This window comes from Heliconius melpomene, chromosome 7, assembly GCF_056956725.1.
Source record: "Heliconius melpomene rosina isolate 202511_hmr_F chromosome 7, ASM5695672v1, whole genome shotgun sequence".
Classification (NCBI taxonomy): Eukaryota; Metazoa; Arthropoda; class Insecta; order Lepidoptera; family Nymphalidae; genus Heliconius; species Heliconius melpomene.
The window spans coordinates 7,363,732-7,382,099 of record NC_140395.1 but is presented as its reverse complement, the minus strand read 5'-3'; the positions used below and the strand labels follow the sequence as shown (position 1 = coordinate 7,382,099).

The 18,368-nt window shown below is 31.7% G+C and overlaps 1 protein-coding gene across 3 annotated transcripts in view; it reads right to left on the bottom strand.

The window, feature by feature from the left end:
• LOC146537557 (uncharacterized) overlaps positions 1–18,368 on the bottom strand; it is a 107,900-nt gene that overhangs the window by 1,393 nt on the left and 88,139 nt on the right. The window contains exons 1-2 of one of the 3 annotated variants that reach the window (XM_085188258.1): positions 9,929–10,236; positions 133–4,474 (exon numbers count right to left, since the gene is read on the bottom strand). In XM_085188258.1, coding sequence (XP_085044384.1) covers positions 133–4,474; positions 9,929–9,988 — 4,402 coding nt within the window. In that variant the 5' untranslated portion in view covers positions 9,989–10,236. Of the gene's footprint in view, positions 1–132; positions 4,475–9,928; positions 10,237–18,368 lie in introns of those variants that run through there. The other 2 variants (XM_085188256.1, XM_085188257.1) reach the window with 2 other exon arrangements.

Genomic DNA, 18,368 nt, shown 5'->3' with positions numbered 1-18,368 from the left:
TCTAAATTAATAAAACATAAAACAGCCAATCAATGATATACGAGTACGGACATAATGAGCAGGAAACACACGAGCGGGATGCAAATGATCAAAGTGAAATCCAAACACCGTGCATGATAAGAGACCACGTACCTTTGTGTTCGTTTTGTGAATTATTTTGCCGTTTAGCTCTCCAAGGGACTACGGTGGTTGGCAGTGAACTACTTTGACTAGAGCTCTCGTCGAATGAAAGCCTTCTTAAATGTTGGTTCATTGATTTTACAATTTTTGGCGAGTTTAAATCATCTCGTTCCTTTTTATCGTTACTCTTTTTTATTTCATCATTACAATTAAGATTTTTGTTGTCATAATTAAAATTAAATATAGTTGCTAATTCTTCTGATGAATTGTATTCTGTTGAATCAATGTCTTTTTTGGTATCTAGGTCGTCATCATATATTGACAAAGTCCCAGACACTCTATTCGATGCATTATCGTTTGAATTAATGTGTATTTCTTCGTTATATTTAGGTAAATCTAGTTCATTATTTAAAATAATACTTTTGTCGTTATTAGATCTCTTTGAATCAAATAATTTTTCATTTACTTCTGCAATACCAGCGATTAAATCAGATATGCCTTCTTTTAATTCTGTAAATGCTTTTATTTCATTAATTTCTTTTACTTTATCATCAGTACTTAAAAATGGATTAAGAGAGTGGAATCTTGGAGCCGGCTTATGTAATTGAATGTTATTTGCAGTTTCACATTCATTACTCTCATTCAGTAATTGTGGTATATTACTGGGTGCACCATTAGCTATGCAACTATTGACAACAGGTGTGCCTCGCTTTTCATATGAAATTGCAGAATTTTCTATATTAATAATACTTGGTGTATCGTTATTCTCAGTTACATTCAGTTCTTTTTCAAAATTATGTTTTAATTGATCCTCAACTTTATGAAGCTGATCGGAAATTACCAACAAACTATCTTCTGTTTTTTTAGCTTTAGAATTTTCATCATGAATAGCTTTACATTTCTCACTTACAGGAGAAACGATATCTTTTAAATTTTCGTCATGAGTCAATTCAGCCTGAGCACTGTCAAAGTTTTTTTCGGTTAAACCATTTAAAAAAATCGTTCTACTATCAGATATTCTATTTTGAATATCAGATGTCTCGTTTTTATTTCGATTCTTGTCAAGTTCGGCTAAAGCAACTCCTAGCTTATTACTAGTATCCATAGCTTCTTGTGCTAGCAAACTAAGGACCTGTTGAAATTCATCTTTTGATGACCGTTTTGATGCTTGTGGTGATCGGTTGGATGGCGATGAACTTTTGGATTTATCACATGAAGATGATTTAGCAAGACATATATCATCACTATGAATGAATGAATCGTCTTTTGCGAAATGATGTGAAAGTGAAGAAGTGCTATTGGCAAATAAGTTGACAGTATTATGTCGTTGTTTTACCTTGTTCCGGGGACATAATGGAGACTCCTTCTGGTTGTCATTTTTTTCAAAGGTTTCACGGAGTCGTTTCATGACATCACTATTGCTGTGAGTTTTTTGTAACGGTGGCACCCTACTTATGTTTAGAGCATCATCAATTTCCTTTTGAATCATAGTAAATATATTGGCGGACAGAGATCGCACTGCTCGTTTTTTCTTAAGGTTTGCAGCAGAATCTTTACTAACAGGAAACTCAGGGTAACTATTATTATTGACGTATCCATTATAATTTTCACCATTAAAAAGCGCTGAATGCCTGCTATCTTTTCTCAGGCTTCTATAAGCTAGATCGTCAGCTACAATATCAGGTGACCGTTTTGGCACAAAGCGTGACCTTACTTTATTTTCTGGAGTAGCATGTAAATAGTCACTCTGAGGAGCCGGTGACACAGGTCCTACAGGAATACCAAACGGTGGCTGAGGATCCATAGTTTTAAGGCGATTATTCGTTTGTTTAATATTTCTATACACTACATCATCAAATACTATGTCTGGCTCGTTACGTTCAGACTGTCTATCATCGTCTGAAGCATAAGGCACGTAGACTGGTGAAGCTAACATATAGCTGATTTGGGTTTGTGTGTCTTTTCCATTTGCTTTTTCTTTATTCGAAAAAGAATTCATTCTTCTAAAGGCCATATCGTCTTGAAGTTTATCAGGTAAAGTTGACCTACGAGATGTTCGTCTTAAAGGAGTAGAAGGCTGACTTCTTAATTGAATATCACCATCATTACCATTCCAATCATTAAAATGATCATAAAACTTTGGTGTCATCAATTCTCGTCGTTCAGCTCTGTCTAGTAAATCTTCATCACCCAATCCTAAGCTATTATATATTGCTTCAAGTTCATTCAATGCATCATCGAGATTTGTTGACTTCCTTCTTTCGGAATTTTTTTCGTCGTCGGATGGTATTTGGCATGTACCTGAGACATATGTATCAGATTTATGACGAGTATGTGTTTTTGGAGGAGAAGTTGATGTTTGTGGTGGCTCAACAGTATTTGCACGTTTGTATTCTGTAGTAGCTTTCCATACTTTGGCACCATCTATGATGTCGACAGATTTACTTTTATTTGAGGCCTCAACATTTTGCGTTACATCTCTATTTCTCCATGCCGATTTTTTTGATTCATTAGACTGAAAAGGCCTACTCATGTGAGAGGTTCCAGAGTAATCACTATTACTTCGTGAATGTGCAAAAGTATTCTGTTGTTTTCTTTGTTTTTCAGCATCGTCTATTTTTTTCCAAAATTCGGATGCATTTCTAGGTCTTTGATATAATATTTCGTTTTTGTCTTTAGAAACTTGAGAGTCACTTAAATATTGATTTTGATTACTATTTTGGGTATTCTTAATACTAATAGGACGTCTTGATCGCGGGTTTTGATCTGCGTAATATAGATAGTCTTGTTTCATTTGAACTGGTTCTGGTGTAATTATGCTATTTTGAATAGTCTGCTTTCTCCATGGTGGACTATTTACAAAGAGACCATAATGATTAGGCTCCGCGGAAACTGACGCAGGCCTACGAGGTTGTTCATTTTTAAAGTAATGGCTATACATATTTTCGTTATTCTGCATGGCTATATGGTCTTCTGAGTTTGATATTGGTCTACGTAACCCATTTGATCCATAATTAACTAATCTCTCCTGACTTCGTCTCATAATTCTTTCAAAATCATTATTGACGACTCCATGTTTAACGTTGTGATTTGAGCTACGTTCAATTACAGTAGGGCTATTTTCATAATACATCGATAAAGGTGTAACAACTTTTCGATGCATATCACGAGGTGGCGGTACTGGGGGAGCTTTTTCTTCCTTTTTAATATTTGTAACATTTCCTAAAGGAAATTTAACGCACATAATACTTTCAGGGTTTTCATACTGGTTTGACACACTGCTTTCTCTGTTGCTTTTAGCGTATAATGAAGTTCTATGAGTATTGTTATTTGGATATTGTATGGAGTAATTAATACGTTCGTTGTTAACTTTAGCATTAAAATTAATAGATGAAGGGTAACTTTGAGTTGACGGGAATGATGATATTGACTCAGATTTAAAAGGACGTCTGTTAGAATCGTTCATAGCTAGTTGGTCAGCAACAATTTTAGAAGTTGCTTCACGTTTGCATGTGCCGTAACCACTACTCTGACTAGTTGGCGTTCTTGTTAACATTTCAACCTCTGCTTTTGTGTATCCTTGTTGAAGAAGTTCTGCTTCCTTATTTAATTGATTTTCTTCGTCACGAGATAATCTTTTAATATATCTTTCATTTCGGGCACTCCTAGATCTTTTGTTAAGTGAGCTATCTCGTGACCTCATTAATGAATCATCACTTCGAAACCTAATCATTGAAGAAGAGTTCGAAGAAGATTTTAAAGATTCTTCATCACTGCTTGACTCTCCTTTCATGCTATTTCGTAACGCTTCAACACGCGCCTTCATACGACTTTTTCTTTTCTTCCGTGAAGGCAAATCAAAGATTCCTTTTCCGGATCGGGAAGTATCATCTTTAAGCTGAATAGATTCTTTCGAAATGCTGTATGTCTCAGGATTATCAGCTCTGTACTTTATAAATCCAGCTGAAGGATCCGACAAGACTCCATCGTCGGTAGCATCTCTAAGATTAGTATTTGCTAGACTTTGAGCCCTTCTACTATCTCTGATCACTATGTGATCAAAGTTGTTCACAAGTGGTGCACGTTTCTTCTTTTTACTTTTTTTTTTCGATGGTGAACGATTTCCATCATCAGACTGAGATGACGTGCCACTATCTTCTTCTTTCTTTTTTCTGCGGAATAGTTTACCAATGGACCATTTCTTATCTTTTTTGGAACGTTCAACATCTACTTCTGTTTGAAGTGGTCGATCTAAATGAGGTTGGACGGAGGTATATTCTTCATTATATGGCCGGTAGGATGTAGTAGATGCACCAGAGATATCTCGATGGGGAACAGGCGGTGAATTAACAGTCTGAAATAGAAAAAAAAACTTATTTTATTATTGGTAAAAAAGAAAATGATGTTATAAAACTATATCTAAAATAGGTATGAATATTTTAAATATAATAAAGTAAAACAAAACATAGGAATATAGTTCTTATTTACACAAAAACAACGTACAGCAGACCCACATTTGGCCAAGGACATTCGTTTGGCAAAATATCAAAGTTATGAAATATGCTTTTTATCTTTAGCTTGTTTTGTGTTTTAACAAGGAAGTAATCAAGAAGATAGTTTATCAAAACATAATAAGGTTGGGAGTTCAAACACACGCTAGATGAATTACAAACTATTTTATTTTATTATATTTATCTATTTTAGTAATAATATTTATAAAATACGAAAGATAAAATACTTAACATAACAAAAAATATAGTATTTTTTTATTCCTGCTGTATCCCGCATTTAGCAGGATAGGCTATATGTAGATAGTAGTAGCAGAGGGAAACTATTGTTAAGCCCCCGAACGACATCGAACTCACAACCGTCATAAGTATAATAAGGTGTAGAAATGTAGCATTGTTAAAAATATATCTAGTTCATATTTTTAATTTCTAGCACGAATTATATTTATATAAAATACGAATGTTATCTCTGTATGACAAGTGCACGGTATGTTGGACAAACATTGTGTGGAATAAATGTTATTATGTAAACCGTGTTATGATTTGCATGCATCGATTATGCAACAAAATTTATCGCCAAAAACAATCCCTCGGAAATTTTCATCTTCTAAATATTTTATATGTACAAAATAAATAAATGGAGTGATAAAATTTTCCAGTTTTTGAAGAATTTATAGAGTTTTGGTAATTGTAGTTTTTGGACAGTGAGTTTAAGTTCAGTTCCAATTTAGACAATATGTAAATATGTATATTGGTGTTATAACCAAATAAATGTAAATATAAATAAATTTAAACGATCTCATTGTATATCTCACACTATAACAATCATATAAAAACAGTCAAAAAAGCAAATCTTACAAAATTTTAAAAATGGTTAAAAATATGAATTTAATTTTTTTATGAACAAACCATTTAGATTTTTAAAATATTTTATTAGTTAAGGAAAAGCGCGAGATTTAAAACGCGCGGAGCGCCAAGTTTCTGGGTTTCAGAACTGGCGAGCAGCACCGTGTGTTATTTTACACGAACCATTTGAAGCCACTTTTTACCTATTCGTAACTCAAAAACTATTCCACCTAAAGCTGTCATATTTGGCTCAAATATTTAGACCCCCTACCTGTATACGTGCATAAAATTTCATAAACACAGCTCAAACAGTTATTTAGATAATGACGTCCAAAAATCGTAAATTTTTAGGGGGGTGACTGACCTATAGACCTTAATGTTTACCAAGTTCCAGATGATCTAGAATGGTGAAATTTAGCATCCGGTTAAGTAATTGGGTGTATGTCAAGGGAAAAATCCGAAACTAGTATTTTTTTAAATATTTTCTTATAATTTTTCAATAAATAGATTCAATTAGGAACATTTACTTATAGCACCTGTAATGAAAGCATAGCAATCAAAGTTAATGATAACTGATTTTTAGGCATAGCGCCTGCCAACAAAATAAGAGCAATGCATTATTTATATATATTTGCTTTTATTTATGTCACACGTTAGTAAATATTTTATTTGTTTTGTAGACTAACTTCACTATTACTTACGTAAGCCATCTCAAACAACACGATGCTTTCAAGTATATTTTAAGATAAGATATGTCTCCATTTGTAGCTGAAAATGACTCTAATTTATGTCCTGAGAAAGCCTGTCATCATGTGGACTTCAAGGGCTTCACGTAAAAATATAAAAATATAATAAATGGATTAACATCCTTCATTATTATTTATTACTAGCGGACGCGCGCAGCTTCGCTTGCCTATTTAAGGGTGAATTCTAATAACCCATAAAACATGTGTTCAATGAAATATTTTTAAGTCTAAATTTCAAATTTTATAATAATCGGTGGCGTTTTAAAAATTTTTCTATATAAACTTTCAACCCCTTATTTGCACCCTTAGGGGGTGAATTCTAGAAAACCATACAACATATGTTTAATTATATACGTTTAAGAGTCTGAATTTCAAATTTTATGAATATTTAATGAATATTTGCACCCCTAAAGGTTCTCTCTAGGGGGGGAATAATAAGAGGGGAGAATTCTAGAAAACGATGAAACATGTGTTCAATTAAATACCTTTAAAAATCTAAATTTCAAATTTTATAAAAATCGGTGCCGATTTAAAATTTTTTCCATAAAAACTTTGAACCGCTATTTCATCTCTTTAAGGTTAAAATTTTTCGAATTCCCTTAGTGGATGTCCAGATTACGAAAGTAAACTTTTGTCTAAATTTATTTTTCTACCATCAGCGGTTACGGCTGTGCGTGCGTCTTATCTCAGTCAGTGAGGACAAGTCCTTTTATATATATAGATAATTTAAACATTTTAGTACTTATTATACTAAGAGCATTTGCATAGTCGATTAACGTATTTGATATTAAATACCTGAAGAACTTTTATTAAATTAGTGAATCACTTTTACATTTTTAAATATAAATTATTATAAAAAAGATACATTTAAAAATATAAAAAAACCACTCTTCCGAGGGCGGGACAAGGGTCCAAGCCATCGGTGGCTAGGGCTCCAGAGAGAGGAACCGCCGCACAATACGTGCCGTCTCAAGTAATACTGCCTTCTGTATCCGGTTCTTGATCCAACAGCTAAGCGATAGCCTCTTAAGGTGTTGGTCGAGGCTTTTCGCTATTAAACCGTTAACCGAAACCACTATCGGCACAATGATAACAAATAACAAATTATTATAACAAATTATTATTACAATATTTAAGTACTAAGTCCTATAAGGGTTCTGTTTTATTGCTTTCGAGGTACAGAATCCTAAAACAGAAAAAATACACTAAAAAATAAATATAAATAAAAGCTTTTAAAAAGTAATTATATTGATAGAAATATATATAAAATTTAATAATAATATACTATCTGTAAGGTCAGTCGTGGCACAGGGGCATAAAGTGTGACTGTAAAACCTGACTGGTTACTGGTTACTAGTTACTGAGTGTTTTAACACTAGGTTCTCTCTGTCTACTCTTCTGTGTGCGGGATACAGAGTGAAGCTGATTTGATTTTTATTTTGAAACATTGTCAGCCTACCAGCTATCTTAACAGAAGTAAATATAAAGTAATTATTAACAGTAAAAATTTAAGTAATTGTTAATAAAAAAGTAAGAGAAAAAAAGAGAAAATTAAAAATTACTTAAACAAAATAATAAAAAAAACCAAAATGTGGTGTCGTGGGACACCAGTTAGGAACGAAGTTCGACGAACGACGAGTCTTTCGGCTAATGTAGAATCGACACAAATTGCAAAAAAAGTCGTGCTCAATTTTATATAGGTTTTCTTGATTTTTCTCTTAAATTTTGCTGATTTGTTTTTATTTAAGTACAAGAAAGTATTTAGAAAATTCAGTATTTTAGGAAATAATAAATTACTTAAAATAAAAAAACATCGTAATTCAAATTATCAACTAAAAAAAGAAAGAGGGAGAAAGAGAAAGGTATTATACACTACTCGTCTGTGTATGCGACTGTCGCGCCTGCGCACGTCTCATTTAACGGTTTTATTCCACGCATTTTTCTTACGGTTTTACTATCACATTTTTTTCAGTTCGGTCACGCAGCGAAATCCCTATCCCTTCCAAGCCTGCCGTAAGGAACTTCGTTCCAATAAATAAATCCGCTTTACGGTGTATCCCACACATAGCGGGGTAGACAGAGGGAACCTAATGTTAAGGCACTCAGTTCCCCTCTTTCCATCGTGTTGAGTTATTCCAACGAAATAATAAAATTAGAAAAAAATAATAATAAATTTATCAGATTTCTAAACGCAGCATACATTAATTACTTTTTAATCTGACAACTGTCATTTAATCAACAAAATAAAAACTAGAGTCGAGATTCATAGATAAATATAATCTAAATTCATATATAATTAAATATCATCTTAAGAGTAATAAAACATAATATTATTGACTATAATAAAAAAGGAAATACCTAATTATATTAGATACATTTTATTGTACGAAGGCGCTCATATTTTAATGGTTTTTTTGGCCTGGGTTTCATGATTTTACTGGTTTTAGGAACACTTGTGAAAACGGCAGAGAACGAAGTTAACCTTGGGATCATATCAATTCAGATTGGTACCGTCAGCACTTAATAAACTTATTGTTTATATTTTTTCCAAGACATGTTGAACAATGAGTCGTTCAATAGAATTGCTTGTGGGTGAAACAAGAACCTTACACCGAATTGTTCCAATGCCTCCCGATGGGAGCTGTCTCTTCCATGCTTTTGCATATTCTTTGTTTGAGCGTATTGATATACAACAAACTAATAAATTGCGCGAGACTATGGTAGAGTACGTATGTCGTAACTGGAATGATTTAAGTATCTACACTAGCGCTCGAAACGGGAATCCTTACTCTTCTAAAGAAGACATGCTTTGCTTAACTACGTACGGAGCTACTTCCGAAATAAAGGCTGCAGTAGATTTGTACAATATTAAGATAGAAGTGTATTATCACAATGGTGTCCTACTTGGTTTATTCGGCGAAGAGAAATGTCCTATGAAGCGCTTACTCTAAACTATGTTTTAAAAAGAGCAACTCTTGAGTTTCTTGCTATAGTAGCTTCCTATAGGAAAAGTACTTGTAATGGCCAAATTGAATAAAGAATATTTTTATTTTGATAACATTATGAACCTTCCTACTTATAATTTCTGTACAAAAAGTAATGATATCCCATCAAAAACATAAATGTAAAAAGAAAGCCAAGTTCTGTAATAAAACGTATGCTTTCAGCGATAAAAGAAGTGAGATGTAAATGTATGCCAAGTTCAATGGTCAGTCCTGAGATTTATTTTTAACAATATAAAATATTTTATAACAACTGAAAATGCCCATTCTTCTTACAACTTGGAGACTTCATTTATGTGTAATATCTGACTTGGCTAGTTTTCAAATTAATTTACATCGATATTAATGAATGTATTCAAATTCTATTCTATTCTATTCAGATTCTATTGTAAATTCATATGAAAACTAGCCAAGTCAGATATTACACATAAATAAAGTCTCCAAGTTGTAAGAAGAATGGGCATTTTCAGTTGTTATAAAATATTTTATATTGTTAAAAATAAATCTCAGGACTGACCATTGAACTTGGCATACATTTACATCTCACTTCTTTTATCGCTGAAAGCATACGTTTTATTACAGAACTTGGCTTTCTTTTTACATTTATGTTTTTGATGGGATTTAGTTCTACCGGCCTGCCTGACAGACATATAACTCGAAACTCTTTGTCCTTCTAAAAATAATTTGACATAAAATAACAACTTACAGGTAAAAATGACGCGAAATAGTTATTATTAGGTGAAGCCACCTCTAGCATAGCCACCATGTCTAAATCATAAACACTTATTTAAAGCACATTTACGAATACATTAACTCCCACACATGGCTTTTGGCACGAATGCGACACTATACGAATATTTTTTGTCAATATTCAAATTTTTGTATTTTAATAATTCTGTAATATCACTATTAACATTACTTTATTATTCACTTGAAATACATGTTTTTTTACACAAAAAATAACAACTTTTTCACTATTCTCTCCTCATTCACAAAGAGCATAATCATTACCCTTTTAACAATCCATTATTATCTATTGCACTAAGATAATATTAAAATATATTAAATTAAACATAGAAATATTTATTTGTTATTCTTTGAAAATAATAAATTGAAAACGCGAGCGCAATGCGCATGAGCTCTTTCGCTCCCGCCGCGGCAGCTTCTGATTATTTCAGGCAACTGAATCAAACGCCCGTTTACACTGACAAGATTTAGTTTGCCATATATTATCTATATCAAAATAGATTTCCCGCCACACCAGTAACACTTTTTGTTTGTAAGCAAAAAATACAAAAAAAAACTGAACATGTAAACGGACTCTAATTTTATATCCTTCACCGTAGAACAGCTCGTCGCTCCACAAATCTAGTTATTTATAAAGCTTGATCGGATTATTTATTTTTTACCAAATGCAATGCTAACATAAGTTGGAACGTCCGGAATTCGTTAGACGTATTTTTTTAGAGACGCATACAAAAATAAACGTTGATTTAGTGAATGTTTATAATTGAATATAATTCTGATTGAATTAAACAAACAACTTGTAGACAGTTTGACTAATGTGTGTTAGGAAGCTACATTTGTCTTGTTGACTTATTGTTGGCGTTATATATAGAGTCGGGTTTTTTAAGTACCGTTCTTTTTAACTTTTTTGTATATATTTAAGCTAAAACTACATTTTCGTAAATGTAATCTATTTACTTATATTTAGTTATAGTAAGATAATAATTTTCTTTTATTATGTTTGGTATAACAATTATTAATAAGAAGTAAATTCATCTTTCTCAATATTCTTTTCTGTGTACTCTTGTTTAAAATTTAATGGTAATTAAATATTACAATGGGCTTCCTTAAGAGATCTACGTAAAATTTTGTACAATAGTTCTTCTAATTTTAACAATATGTACAACTATCTAAAAACTAATTTCACTAAAAAGTAACAGATAATCACTATATAGATATTAGAGATCAAAGGGCAAACGTCTCTGTCTATTCAGCCATCTTATACCGAACAAATGTCTAATTGAAAAAAAAAGTAAAACCAATGAATACAATTAAAAAGAAAGAGAAGGTACTTTATAAAAAAATAGATACATTTTTTGCTAAGAAAACAAAGCAATTAATTTACTTTTTTCAATTTAAAAGTCTTTTAAAAGAGGCTCGTTAATTAAATTAACCTACATCACAATGCAATCTAAATGGGACGCCACACGCGCGAACGAATTAAGTCTTGACCACACCACTTAATTAAATAAAAATAAACTGAGGTTCTCTCTAGAGCTAGCACGTTTAAACCGAACAAGTCAAATTGCAATTCTTTTAAAAGCTTCTCGTTTATTTGCTATCTACTTATCCTATGAAAGTAGTACTGTTGTATACGTTTTTTTGTTTCATTTACATTAGAATAACATTTAGGTTGATAATTTTTATACATAGATATTAAAAAAACTACATATAAATATGAATATAATGAGTAAATTATGTTACTCTACTTTAAAAGTAGAGTCTTTATATAACAGTTTAGTAAAAAAATCTCGATTCGATACCAGCTGTGGTGCAGGGGCACAAGCGTGTGACTGTAAATGTGACAGGTTATGGGTTCGATTTCCACTCGAGGTAATGATATATTTAATATTTTCATTTCTTCGCTCCGATGTTAAGGTAAACGGCGTTTAGTACCGCCACTCAACTCAACAAAAAAAACTCAATTCCAGATTTCAGCGGAGAGTAGGGAGCGGATATTTATTCATATAATTTAGAATATTAAACCCCACTTTTCACGTGTTTAGAACTGGACGTTAGTAGGTTACTGTATAAAAAGATGTGCCTAGTTTGCCATTCATAGAACTACGCTATAACGGAACATTACCGGTATCGAGATCTGTCTAGAGTCTAGAGTCTAGACTCCAGAGAATACTGTGAACGTTTTCTAGATTTCAATTTACCTGCGAGTTAAAGGAGTTTGCTATCAGTTTAAAGTTAGTATAATATATTATGTATAGCTACTATAGGAGTATTATAAGATATCGTTTATCTATGTGTAGTTGACATGACTTTATGTAGTGTAGCTTTAGATCACATTTAGGACTCGTTCTTAAAACATTTCGATTTCCCAGATTCATAAATAATTCGTGTAACGACTATAAATAGGCAAGAAAAGGAAATTTTTTTAGTGGACATTGTCAAGAAAATAAAGCGTAAAAGAAAATGAAGCGTACGTTAGTCTCGCTGCCTTCAAATTTATCTAAAAATACATTTTTATTCTTTTTGTGGTTACATTAAAAAAATAACCAAATAACATGAAATTTTCGTTTACTACATCGCAACAAAAAAAACAATTACTATACAATATCGTTCATTTCCCGCTTTTATTATTTTATATTGGGCTCGCATTGGTCATATAATATTGTAGAGCATAAAAATAACATAACATAATTTCAATCACAATAATATGAATGATATGATAGTAAATATTTTCATGGGAAAGAAAAAAGGGAATGATTATATTATGATTTATTTCTTTCAAATACTGCAATAATGTTATGATAAAATAGTCGATTTCTAAGTAAGAAATACAACTTCTCCAGTGTAATAAAAACACTTTTAACAATAAAAACTGAAATATTTTAAAATCTACAATTCTCATTCATTCCAAAACTGTGCCATGATGAAGACAAACCGAGCAAAAAAAATACCATTAATTATCCGTAACAACAATGCCCAGCATCATATATCTTTATTTTTAAACGAGAAGGGACTTCCGCCTTCTTTGATATAGTCCGAGGGCCTGGCGTGTTCTGAAATGTCAACCATGTTTATGAGTTTAGCGATACGTGACAGACAGACGCGGCAACTACGCGTATCCGGTCTGAAATGTGCCTTATTTATTACGATTTCACGCTTTGAGCGGTTTATCTTTTCATAATTTATAAAATAAGGTTATAACGATTGACCTTTTAGATAATGTGCATATCATTATACAGAAATAAATTTATTTTGATTTATTAATCTTTTTATTTGCAACTCCAGCATTAACCTACCCCGTTCTCTACTTTTCTTCTGTGTTAAAAGTCACTGTGTGCTAATTCGGGTGTTTAACGTTATATTTGTAGAGTCACCATGGTAAAATATTTTCAAAGAAAATCTTTTCAATAGATATTTGAATCTCAAATGGAAATTGAACCATTAACTATCGTCATTTTAAGTAATCTATGGTATTCTACAACAGATTTACGCCAACTTTGTAAATTGGTAAGACTATCGAACTCTCTCCGTGGAATACCAGTGCTATTCTTATAACCAACTAGCGGACGCGCGCATCTTCGCTTGCGTATTTAGGGGGTGAATTCTAAAAAACCATGAAACACATGTTCAATTAAATATTTTTAAGAGTCTAAATTTCAAATTTTATAATAATCGGTGGCGTTTTAAAGATTTTTCCATACAAACTTTCAACCCCTTATTTGCACCCTTAGGGGGTGAATTCTAAAGAACCATGAAACACATGTTCAATTAAATATTTTTAAGAGTCAACATTTCAAATTTTATAATAATCGGTGGCGTTTTAGAGATGTTCCCATACAAACTTTCAACCCCTTATTTGCACCCTTATGGAAAGAATTCTCGAAAACGATGAAACACGTATTCAATTAAATGCTTTTAAAAATCTAAATTTCAAATTTTATAAAAATCGGTGCCGATTTAATTTTTTTTCCATACAAACTTTGAACCCCTATTTCACCCCTTTAGGGTTAAAATTTTTCAAAATCCCTTCTTAGTGGATGTCCAGATTACGAAAGTAAACATCTGTCCAAATTTCACGTTTCTATCATCAGCGGTTACGGCTGTGCGTGCGTCTTACCTCAGTCAGTGAGGACAAGTCCTTTTATATATATAGACTAGAGCAAGATCGAACGCTAGAAGCAAATAAATTATCTTATTATGCTTGTGGTTATAATAATATCACCTAGTAATAAAATTATAAATAAATATATAACAAAATTATAAATAATATAACCCATGACTTCAATGTCTAGACTTGCTTATGTTTTAAGTTAATTCAGAAGAAATCCTCGAAAATAATACTAACATATTATAATAATATATAGGTATATACTTATATACATAATAAGCACTAGGCTTTATTTTCTATGTAAAATGACGGTCAAACACGCGGTGGCATTATTCATCATTACACTGTTATTTTCTAAACCGTAAGCATTTCATTCCTCACGTCATTACCTGGATGCTTTGCAATGTTTTTGTTTATAGTTTATACGGTTTACATGCCGTTTGATGATAGACATCGATATTTACATTTAAGATCTCTTCATTTTATCTACAAGGTCATTATCGTTTTAAATGAAAATATTAAAGGCGAAGAAATGAAAATGTTAAAAAATAATAATTTCATTCATTCCATTCATTCCCTCGAATTGGGATCGAACCCACAACCGTTGTTACAGTCAACACTCTTCGGACGGTCTCTATTTTTTCAAACATCGCTTATTAACAAAATAAAATATACATAGATGCAAATAGTGCAAGCATTCTTTCATCTATTTCAGTTCGTTAAATCTAAATATATGAGGAACAGTCACTATTTTCGTAATTCCCAATCCCACACAAACGTGACTTACAGTTTCTATATTTAAACATTTGTGTATAATTTCTAACTTTATTTTGGTTTTCCTATAGAACATTGCTGCAGAAATTAATCTAGAATACAGCTTTTTTGATAATGTGCATGCTATTTTACTCTCCTCTCATTGTTTATTTGAAGTGTGATATTATAGAGCTGATTTATGTATATTAGTTATTATTTAACGTAATGCCATTTAAAAAAAAACCATTTACAGACCATATTCGTATCTTAAGCAGAATGTCAATTTTATTATCAGCTGAATTTTATTAACAATGAAATATTTAATATTTTTATTTACTCACTCTGGTAACGAGGCAAATAGTAGCAATATGGCGGAACCTTAAGGTACGGAAGTGTTTTAATGAGAAACTAGTGTCTTAAGGATCCCAGGTTCCCTCTGCCTTGATATGTGCGAGATACAGGTGAAGTTACAAAAAAAACATATGAATCATACTACCAAAATTTAATAGTTCAATCGGCATGTTCATGGTACAGTTTAAAGTTCATAAATTACAAACACATACTGTTCAAATCAACATAAAGAGATGTGTATTTGCAATAAATCATAAATAATACAGAATAAGGCTAGTTTGTTATGAAACGCGTGTTTATGATATTTTCCGTAATATGTAATGCGCCATGAATAACGAATGCATTGGTAGGACGTTGACTCTACTATGTCGGAGAGTACGCGTGAAACGGAACAGATTTGTATATAATATGTTACAGCATTATAATATATAACCTTTATTACTTTGAGCTTCACGCTGACACATTGAGACATTGCGTGTAGAGTAGCGGAACCTAACGCCGCGGTTTGCCTTGCAAGAGAAGGGACATGAATTAAAAATAAATCCTCCGAGTACAACTACTTACGCTTCCTTGATATTACGTTTAATATTTATACTATTATGATTTTAAATACATAGTTTGAACGACAATGGATTATCTATATATATAAAATCGAAAGGTCATTCACTCATCACAAAATCTCAGAAACTACAAGAGCTAGGAATCTCAAATTTTGCATAGAAGTTACTTATAGGACGCAGGTGCTCGCTAAGACGGGAATTTGCAATATTCGACTTCTAAGGGGTTGAAAGTTTGTATGAAACTTCATTACTACAAGTGCTAGGAGCCTCAAATTTTGCATGGACGTCACTTATAGGACGTAGGTACTCATGGAGACAGAAATTAATAACGTAGTTCACGCAGGCGAAGCCGCGGACGGGCCGCTAATATTATATAAAAAGCCTCAATTTATTTCATCAAACCCTACATAATAATATTTCAAATAAAAACCACCCTATTCAATATTGAAAGCATTATAAAACACATTTGAAACACGATTTTTCCATATTAAATTTACATTGTAAAAGTTTCTATCGCTGAATACGAGTTTGCTGTACGATTTTGCGCAGTATTGTACACAGTGCGTGTAAACACGGGCCACGTTACGGCCTGCGGCGTGTTGACCAAATAATTCACTTCCAACGAAATATATATAAAATATATAACGTTAGGCTATCTGTTTCAGGATGGTTTTATATATTTTAAAATGAAATAGTTTGAAATTTAAACCTGTCAGTAGTTTTTTTTGTATTTTTTAATGGTATATGTTAAATAGTAATATCGATGGAAATACAAGTTATTAATATATGTTTTCATTTAAATTTAACTTCAAAGGTCAATAATTCAAAGTTTTTAATATTATAATGTTGAATACAAAATATTAACAAGTGTTAATTTTTTATTGTAGTTTCTTCCATTACTGAATACATATACATTAATTAAATAATGTTCCACGCAATATTTTTTTAAATAACTATTTTTATACTAGCAATCAATAAAAAATATTTAGGCTTCTATAATAATAATAAGTATTCATTTTATTATGACAATTTGATTAAAATGGGTCACTTCAATAATAAAGTAGTTACTTCTTAGAGTGTGCCAGGGTTAAGTTAACCTGTCACATACATAAGTCAGGTTTCCTCTTTTGTATGTACATATTTTTTAATCTCCATACTAGTTCAATATTCAGAAGGTCACTTTTATTAAGGCAGTCATGCCCTAATGAGGATTACCTTGAAGACAACTTAAGATTTTCAATACTTTTTAATAAGATTAATAGTTAGACAATTGGTCTGTGTGTGACTGTAAAAGCGACTGGTTGTGGGTTCAATAGAAACTCTAGGAAATGAAATATGGAAATTTATATTTTCATTTCTTCTTCTTTGCGCTTCTGTTTTATTTGATTTTTTTATTTGAAGAACATCTTGTGTAAGGACTTAAACTAAGTAGGTATAGCTACCAACACTATTTTCTTCTGGTAATGGCATCGGGCTGACTACTGTAGCTGTGCTACAAACGAGTTTGTTTTAAAAAGAGTAGTCACTTACTTAGTTTTTGGTCTGTTTTAGACAAAGTTTATGTTTAAGTTTCTTTGCTATCTAAAATCTTAGACAAGAAGAACATAAAGATTTAGTTATCTCACAACATATTGCTCTTCTATTGAAATGTGAACTACATACATTTTATATATATTTTTATATTCAGTTCAAAAACTCTTCGTGATGCCTAGATTTTTAATCAACTATATGAAATTCTTCACAACATGCGTGTAAAAAAAGAATATCCCATAAGTAGAACATTTCCACATCAGTAGCAAAGCAAAAAAAACCGTATGAAAGTATGACGCTAACAGAATCATAATTAACATGCCATATTTGATGAAACCCAACCACGTGGCAAGCGTGGCATGATGTCACAAGGATATGACGCCGTTTCCCGTGCGATCACTGTGGACAAATGAAATACGCTTCCCCTATTACGCACAAGCTGGATTTGAACTGAGTGGGTTTTGTTTTATTATAAATATGAGCTGTAATGATGCAATTAGTTAATGCAGCTGTTTTGTTCTGGGAAACTGTACACTGAGAAATTCTTTAAAAATTTAAATATTTAATTTAAAGTTTTGCCTTTGTAATATTTTTTGCGCAAATATAGTTAGTAGAGTAAATATAATAATATACAAATAGATTTTGGATGACTTTCGAGTGTTAAAAGCATAAGCGAAATGGTCTATGGTATTGGTTTCACCTTTCTTTGGAGATGCATAATTATTTTAAAAAAAGGTCTATTATACATATTTAATTAATATAATAAATTTTAATATAGAGCAAAGGCGGCCTTATAATTGAACTATTACCTTTTATTCATAAAAAATATTAGTAAGAGACTATAGTTAACGGATAACGGTACACAAAGATATTTTTATTTATTATTATATATCATACATATATACATTTATATAGAAAAATAGTAAAAAAATAATCACTGGTATTAATATCATATCTGTAACCAAATGACACAAAAAGCTTTTCACAAACGATTTCTTTCATCAAATACTTTCAAAGACAAAAACTAACGTTCACAAGAAAGTCTATACAATTTTATAGAGAAGCAACAAAGAGTGTAGCGTAAAAGAACCAAATTG